At 38.8% G+C, this 8,986-nt stretch overlaps 1 protein-coding gene across 8 annotated transcripts in view; it reads left to right on the top strand.

Moving 5' to 3' along the window:
• The window catches only part of MAST4 (microtubule associated serine/threonine kinase family member 4), a 315,990-nt gene that overhangs the window by 246,646 nt on the left and 60,358 nt on the right, over window positions 1–8,986 (top strand). For 5 of the 8 annotated variants that reach the window (XM_026865287.1, XM_026865289.1, XM_026865285.1 and 2 more), the window contains 3 exons: window positions 2,163–2,232; window positions 5,363–5,383; window positions 6,107–6,185. In XM_026865287.1, coding sequence (XP_026721088.1) covers window positions 2,163–2,232; window positions 5,363–5,383; window positions 6,107–6,185 — 170 coding nt within the window. The remainder of the gene's footprint in view (window positions 1–2,162; window positions 2,233–5,362; window positions 5,384–6,106; window positions 6,186–8,986) is intronic. The other 3 variants (XM_026865288.1, XM_026865290.1, XM_026865286.1) reach the window with 1 other exon arrangement.

Genomic DNA, 8,986 nt, shown 5'->3' with positions numbered 1-8,986 from the left:
CCCCCCCCCCCCTCCAACTTCAGGGGAAAATAATCCTTGCCCTTGGAAGTGTATGAAGGATAATGAAGTAGCTGGGATCTTGAGGGGGAGGAGGGAAAGTTGGAAGGACATAATTCAGCTGTGATAGAGGCAAAAAAATTTGTGGGTATTGGCCAATGAGAGTGGAATCCTTGTCTCTTGGGGCTCTGAGAAGGGCAGCTGTGAAGGTAAGATTTAAGCACAGCTCAGAAAACATCTTGAATCTACTTCTAGCCAAAAAAAGGCAGGGGGATGGATGTGTCCTCTGTTTTCTACCAATGCATCCAGGATTACACTATTTTGTACAGAGTTAATGGGATCTGTTAAGGACATCACTATAAATGCAATGTTAATTCAAAAAATTGAGTAAAAATCAATGCCACTTGAAGTCCTTTCAATGACTCATATTGTACTGGCCTTTTCACATGTAGGTAGTAATTTTCTCCTCAGAAATGAAATGTTGATTCGAACTGTGTATGTTGGATCTTTTTTTCTGTTGCTTAATGTTGTGATCTCATGTTCAAAAATAAAATGCTACAACAAATACATCTCTTTGATATATTGTTGTTGCAGTCTGTTCCCTATTTAAGGGAGGATTGACTTCTAGATGTATGCCACTGCTACTTTAAGTCAAATCCTTTTAGATTTTGGTGTGTTTGGGTTTTTTTGGATCTTTTTCCAGAGATCATCTTTATTTCTTCTTCAGTTATTGTGTCTCTAGTGCCATGTGCTGAGGCGCAGAGGTGGCAGGAGCAGCTTTCAGCAACTCCCTTCTTTCTGCACTCATGCTGGTCAGCAGGAGGTCTCATGCTTTAAAATGAAGAAGTAACAGACCCTGAAGTTACAACCTGTTCACAGTGTGTCCATCAGAGAGGGTGGTCACCTTTCCATGCCTTGGTCTAATAGAACTAAGGGAAAAAAATTTAATTCAGTGTGTTTTGTCTGCTTGTTTGTTTTGGAGCTAGGAAAAAAAATAACCATGAAAAAATCAAAGTAAAGGTCCCCTGGAAATGCTGTAGAGACTTGATGCAAGGGCTAAATAACACTGATCATAATTTTTCTATTTTTCAAATGTTTTGTGTGATTTAAAAAAAAAAAACCCTGACATTAAAAATATGTTTATTTCAAGCTAATACACTATTTTTTTTAAACTTTAATTCTCAAATTAATTTGAGAATTCTCAGAGGGCTAAATAGAGGGTTTTCTATGACTTACAAAGTCTAATAACTAAAAATCAAATGTAAATTAAATGTGACTTGAAATAAGATTCTATTTCAGAGTTTATTTTCTCAGGGACTCTGTGAGAAGTTCTGAAATCAGTTTCTAACCTGCTTGGAAGTGCTTGTTGATACAGAGAAATGATTACTTCCTTTGAGACTTACTTATAGGAGGTTATAATATTACTTATAGTATTTTTAAAAAATATTGCTAAGACTCCTGCTTGCCCAGACTATTCTGTGGAATTTTACCAAGGACTACTGTGTTCATCAAAACAAAGCAGTTCACTGTGAAAATCTACCAGGAACCGTAATGTTCAGAAAAATATTATAGTTTTGTCCTTGGGGAACAGGTGTGCTCTAACTAGTTGGAATCTTGGTAGTGAGTAAAGATAGCCATGTACAGATAGAAGTTACACTGGTTCTCTTATCTAAGATAGAATGAGTAAACTCTGAAAAGCACTCTTCTTGTTCAAGAAATGGGCCAAAGAGAATCTGTACGTGCTCCGGGGGAAAAAACAAGGTGAGAAAGACTGAGCCTTTCTCCCAAAGACCCCCGAAGATGCCCACCAGGAGGCAATGAGCAGGTGCAAGGAGAACGTAAACGGTTGACATCAGCCTTCCGAACTAAGCCAGCCTTACTCATGCATATGTATGTTTGTATTATGTAATCCAATGAATATGGATATCCACACTCCATAAGTTTTTGGTAAAATGTGCTGGGGGTGTGCAAGCTTTGTGGAGAAATCCCCTTACACCCCAGCACCGGAGTAAGCATACCTGCTTTATAGCTCTGTTGGAGTTGTTGAGTCTTTTTTTAAACATGAATCATTGGATTAGTATGTCTGAATGTCTTTTAGTGGGTTCTTTGGGGTGTTTTTTTTAATCCTAATAATAATGGTTTTGTGTATCTCCCCCTCTCAACAGGAAACAGTCCTCAGGATAGCCCTAGGAATTTTTCTCCCAGTGCCTCAGCCCATTTTTCTTTTGCACGAAGGTAAGAGGTTGTCTGTAGTATGCAGTATGCATTTCACGTAGAGGAGATGTTGTTGGACCCAGATATTAAGCGGTGATTGCAAATACATCTAAATCTATCACTTAGAATGTCAGCTGTTATCTCGCCTGTGTAAACTCTCCTAAATATCAGTTACAACAGTGTTGTACTGGATGATTGACACAATTCAGTCATACCTTTCTGAATTTAAAAAAATTAAAATTTTTCTAATGACTTGTAATATATCCAATTCTGACACCATCTCCTCATCCGTTGAAATATGGGGAAATTTTAAACTACATCTAGGTTTTTTCTTTTCCTTTTTTTTTTAACTTTAATGCAAGAAGTGCATCACTTGTAAGAGCACTATTATAGAGGTCCTGAGTTTGGGGCCTGATTTTATTGACAGCAGCAATACTGTCACCACCATACCTTTAATACTTGACCTTGACCAGTTTCACTATCTGTAACACTGAGACAGTCAGTTCTGTGATAGAAGTATTGTGAGGATTAATTAATACTAGTAGAATTTTTGAAGATCAAAAGTGGATTTGAAGTGATTTGTGAAGTAAATTATTATTAAATGAACTGTAACCAAAGTTGATAGCATGTCATGGGAGACTGCCTGTTTGTGCCACTGTGGTTCCCTATCACGTAACACCTTGTCAGCCTACCTCAAATAATATGTTCAATAACTCTAAGCCTGGGAGGGTAGGCACAGTTGATAAATTCACCCATGAGTATGTATAAAGAAAATTAAATTGGAACGTTGTGGCTTTCTTTGCCAGTAAGTAGTGCCAGACGCATAACTGTTGCATTTGTAGTGAGACAGCACTTGCTGCTATAGTTTTACTCCCTTTATTTTGGGAGTTTGATAAAGAAGCACACACAAGCTCTCAAAAGTAAGTGTGAGGAAATGGCATAGCACTCTTTAAAAGGGGAGAACTTTACTTGAGTATTTCTTTTACCTGAATCTAATTCAGCTGTGACAGTAGGTATTGTCAATCTTTCTAATAGCATATGATGTCACTTTTCTAATCAGCACCTTAAAGTTGAGTATTTTTTTTGAACCTACTTCCTCTTTATAGTATCTTTAAAAAAAGGAAAACTGTCTCTTTATAGATTACATTTGTTTGTGAGCATATTTTTAGAAAGATTCATTAAATCCAGAAATAGCTTATAATGGAAAAAGCAGATGTGAAAGACTGAGCATTACTTAAAAATACAGCAGGCAGGAAGTAGTTTTCCTTTCCCACCCATAATCAACAGAAAGTTTAAATCATTATTTTGCAGACCTCAGAATTCAGAAGGAAAAAACTTAATCATTCACCAGTGTTTCATTTGGATTTGGACCATTCTTAGAGTCCTGTAATAAGCTCTAAATAAATTCTTTAAGTAAATGAATGCTAACACAAGAACTTTCTGTGATTTCAAAATATTTCACTGCTTCAGTGGGATTCAAGAAACTTCTTTAGAGCATATTTCTATGGAAATTGATTTTGTTCTACGAGAACTGATTTTACTCTGTTTATAGTGAAAATGACGCTTTCAAACAGCGATAATGTAAAAATTTGTGATTAATTTGGTATTTGTGTTGTAGTTGTCTTCATATAACCTGTGATAGGATGTATTTTGGTAGTAAAATGACCTGTGGTTAGTGAGAGCAGTTCTCCGACTTAGGGATTTATGCCTTTTCTGTTACATTTTGTAAATGATGATACAAAGGAAGGAAAGGAGTGTGTGTGTGTGATGGACCAGGCTGAAGGAGCAGAGGTGAGGTGGTGTAGGTGTGTGGATATTACTTTTCCATTCACTGCCCCCCAATCAGCGAGGATATGAAAAAGCTGGGGAAGGTATGAGAAAGGCAAAGGAAATAGTTTGGAAGCCTCCTGTGAGAAAGGAGAGCTTTCCAGCATGGCTGTTTCTCATCACCTGCTAGCCACACCACACAGCAGCAGCAGCAAAGGGAGCAGCAGCAGAAAGGTGACCCTCTGCCATGCTGCCAATTGGTGCATGGGGCTGGAGGCTGTCTTCCCCAGGCCCCTCCAAAATGAGTATCACCCCTTTCTGCCCACATTTGGTGGGTGATCAACGCCCAGGAATAGCCTGTGCCTCTGGTAACCGCTGCTTAGGCCTCTTCTGCTGGTATGTATAAGTCCAACATCTATACAAGCCCATGGGTATGTGACAGATCTTGCTTTCCAGAGCTGCTGGGAAGTGGTTAGAACCACACTGTAGGGCAGGGACAAGTGGTCTGTGAGAGTCCAGGGGAAAATCCTGTAGGGGCTTGCTACCCATGTTTACCTTTTTCCATTATGGGTGCCTTCTAATCTCCCACCTTTGCTTCCCAGATAACTTTCTGTGATACGCCATCCTGATCCTTGATGTCCCTTCTGTGTAGGAATTGCTGTGTGATGTAGTACCCCTGTTCATTATGAGTTATTCAGTAGGGAGTACTTTGTTTCAAAGCTGCAGAATATATGGGTCTCATCCATCTTTAAATACCTTCCAAGTTACTGTTCTTTCAAATATGAACATATTTAACTTGTGCAGCTGAGCCAAAATGTAGCAAAACCTCCTTTTGGAATAGTTCATTTATCTGGAGGTAGCTCATGCATACCTGGGGGAAGGGGAGAAGGGAGGAGAATTAATGAATTAAAAGCAAAATTACAGAGAAGGAGGAAGTTTTTTCCAGAGTTCAGTCTTTGATATAGTCACAGTCCTCTAACACATTTTCTTCATACTTTAACACTCATGAATACTATGGTTTCCTTTCTCAAACTGTATGTATTCGAAGTCTTAGAGACTTGGATTGTAGCTTATGGATGGATAAATGGGAGTAGAAAATAAGGAGGAAGAAGGAGGTATTTTTAGACAGTTAGCTTGAAGGGTAGGGAAGCTGCATCAGGAGGTTTAAGGTTCCTGATTTGGTATGACTTCCATTCTTCTTTATGGAATTATACTTCTTAGGTAAATCAGACTTGAGATACGATCTTTGTACTGCCTGGCAACAGAGCTTCAATTCTCCTTCCTCCTTTCCCTCACTTACTGTTTGCTAATAAAAACTTGTCCTGTTTTGTTATTTATGTATTATTCTGCTTTTTTCAACATACTTGATACAATTGTACTCCAGCCATGGGCACCGAAATGACAGGTAAATGTACCTCCTCAAAAATCCAAACATGGTTCCCATAGTTGTTATTTGATTTGTCAATTTGAATGTTCAAATTCCATGTTGTGTGTGTTTCACCTCAAGCAGTGAAAAACAGAAATTGGTTTTGGTCTGAATTTTTTTTTTTTATTCTGAGTGAGCATGATTTTGCTGCAAAACTGTTTTTCTTAATTTACATATCCAATATCTAACAAGTTTATTTTTACTTAATCATTCTTTGCAGTTATTTGATGTTAGCCTGCTAGTTTGTTGGTATCCTGTACTGATGTCACTTCAGAAAGCACTACCCTTGTATTTCAAGCAGACTGGTGGTTATTCTGTGTTTCAGAGCATTGTGGCTTGCATTTGTTCACAAGTGTTTAATTTGCTTCTCATTAATTTTCATCTGATGTACCTGAGAGTACACTCCCTGTGGTCCATTTGTGTATGAGTGAGACACCACTTCTGTGGAGCTGTTCATTCACTTTCTGGTTGTTTCATCTCATAGATTTTTAACTAGAAAAACATACTAAAAAAATTAAATTTGTAAGCCTAAATCATCTTTTCTAAATTATTGTTTATTGTGGTACATTGTGAAAATTTATTCTTTATTAAAAACCTTGTTTGTATCATGTTTTTCAAATGCTTTTTTACATAATATTTCCGTAGATGTGTCTGTATTAGGATACCACAGTGTTCATTTGACTAATGTCAGTTTTACAACAGGACTGATGGCCGCCGCTGGTCTTTGGCTTCTCTGCCTTCTTCTGGCTATGGTACAAATACACCCAGTTCAACTGTTTCTGTAAGTATCCACTTTGATGTGCCGATAGATTTCTCTAATGTAGCTTGCCTCCCTTAAGAGAAGACAGTGTAGGTTTTGTTACTGTTGGTAGATTGTGAATTAATATGGGATACGAAACTGCTTTACTTCACGGAAATAGAATAAAACTTAAGGCAATGCATGCTTTGCTTAGAGATACCTTCTGTCAGTGACTAGTGTTTAACTGCCCCCTTTTGACCTGTGGAGAAGCAGGAGAGGAGGCATACTGCCTTATTTTAACTATATGGTAATAAGTATCAAGTCTTAAGTGAGGCTGCCTTGCTAACAGGAAAGAGAGACAGACAGTCTATGACATGATTCATCCATCCTAGGTTAGGCTACTATCTTAAGATGGGATGAATCACACATTTGCCTGTCTCTTTTTTCTTTGGCAGTAGTGAGTTGTTACTGCATCTAGCCTATAACAGGTTAGATATTTAGCATTTTAGATGGCTATAATTAGAATCGAATAATCTTCTGGGATACATAATAGAATAAATATATGTCTAATTTGTTAATTTCTGTCTGATCTTGTATCAGCCCTCCTGCCATGCATGTACTGTCTGATGTGTGATGTGCACCATGGCAGTGCATGAGATCCTGCTTCAGTACTTAAAAGCCAGGCAATGGGAGAAGTATGGATCTGTACTTTTGCACACCTTGCACACCTCTATACCGAAAAGGAAGCACTGAGTCATGTTACAACCTGATAGCCACACCTGAGAGACTGAGGAGCTGTGGAGGAAGCCTGCTTTGGAAATAGCAGATAGCTGGCATTTTGACACATCTTTACAGTAAAGGGCTTGGTCGTTGTAGATCCAGCTATGACTCTTCAAAAACTGATTTGTATCTTTAACCTTGTTTTTTTTACCTTTAGGGATATATCATTAACAAAAATACTGGTTTATGAATGATAAATATTACTAGACACCCGATACCTGATTTTTTAAAAAAATTTTTTCTTTTACAATTTAAGTAAGCTTTCTTTTCCTCTGGGAAATATTCCTTAGCAGCACTGATTTTTTGACCTCTGCTTGCTTTCTTGTGTAGATCTTACTTTTGCCAAGCAAATTCGCATTAATTCCCCAAACATTTTCCATAGTTCATGTTTATACACATCTCGTTAAAACTAGATCAAATATGCTGTGCTCTACTTAAAATATATTGATGTAAAGGAGGTTATGTCAGATAATAAGTAATTGCCATAGCAACCCCATCACTGTTAGGAAAAACATGCTTGTGCTAGAAAGGAAATGAAAAGCTGTGTCAGAAACATATCAAAACACAGTTTTAATTTTCAGTCCATACTCATATGCTTTTTCCTTGACATCTTTAATTTTAAAATGGTAATTCTAGTTCATATACTTCTTTCCCACTTAAGTTTACTAACTACTGTGTGCATCCTGGAATGTGGAACAATTTTACGTAATTTTTGCATTTCTTATGAAAAAAATATATCACTGTCATTTATGGACTTGGATATCTTCTGTAATAGACTGTTGTTGAGTTCTCCCTTGATATTCAGAATCACAGAATAAGTCAGGTTGGAAAAGACCCTTGGAATCATCGAGTCCAACCATCAGCCCTACTCTACAAAGTTCTCCCCTACTCCACATCCCCCAGCATCTTGTCTAAATGACCCTTAAACACATCCAGGGATGGTGACTCCAGCCCCTCCCTGGGCAGCCTGTTCCACTGTCTGACCACTATTTCTGTGAAAAATTTTTTCCTGATATCCAAACCTCCCCTGTTGCAGTTTAAAGACATTCTCTCTTGTTCTGTCACTAATTACGTGTGAGAAGAGACCAGCATCAACCTCTCTACAATATCCTTTCAGGTAGTTGTAGAGTGATGAGGTCTCCCCTCAGCCTTCTCCTCCTCAAACTAAACAGTCCTATATCCTTCAATCTCTCGTACGATTTTTCTCCAGGCCCTTCACCATCTTCGTTGCCCTCCTCTGCAATTGCTCCAGCACATAGAGATCTCTTTCATATTGAAGTGCCCAAAACTGGACACAGTACTCCAGGTGTGGCCTCACCAGTGCAGAGCACGGGGGGACTATCACCTCCCTACTTCTGCTGGTCACACTATTTCTAATACAAGCCAGGATGCCGTTGGCTTTCTTGGCCACCCGGTTCACTGCTGGCTCATGTTCACTTGCTTGTCAATGAGAATCTCCAGATCCTTCTCTTCCACACAGCTCCAGCCACACCTCCTCAAGCCTGTAGCCATGCAGGGGGTTGTTGTGGCCCAAGTGCAGGACCTGGCACTTGGCCTTTTGAAGCTCATCCTGTTAATGTTGGCCACCGATCCAATCTATCCAAGTCTCTCTGCAGAGCCTCTCTATCCTCACGCAGATCGACACTCCCACTTAACTTGGTGTCAGCTGTGAACTTACTGATAATACACTCTATGTCCTTATCAAGATAATCAGTAAAGATGTTGAACAGAAATGGTCCCAACACCGAGCCCTGAGGAACACCACTTGTGACCGGCCACCATCTGGATTTAGCTCCACTAACCACCACTCTCTGAGACCACCCAGCCAATGCTTGACCCAGCAGATTGCCATGGACAGCCAGTTTTTCTATGAGAACTCTATGGTGAATTCTATTTCCTGACTTAGACCACATTATATAAATATTAAAATAGATGCCTTCCCTAGCATTGAACAGTTTCTGGCTTGTGGAAGGAAACCTGTTTTTCCAGTAAGTTGGAATTTTGTAGAAGCAACCAGCAATAGATAATTCATGTCATATATTTCGTCCTGTGTCGTTTCCCCC

This window comes from Athene cunicularia (genome assembly GCF_003259725.1).
Source record: "Athene cunicularia isolate RWA chromosome Z unlocalized genomic scaffold, athCun1 chrZ_part1, whole genome shotgun sequence".
Classification (NCBI taxonomy): Eukaryota; Metazoa; Chordata; class Aves; order Strigiformes; family Strigidae; genus Athene; species Athene cunicularia.
This window is presented reverse-complemented; position numbering and strand designations above follow the sequence as displayed.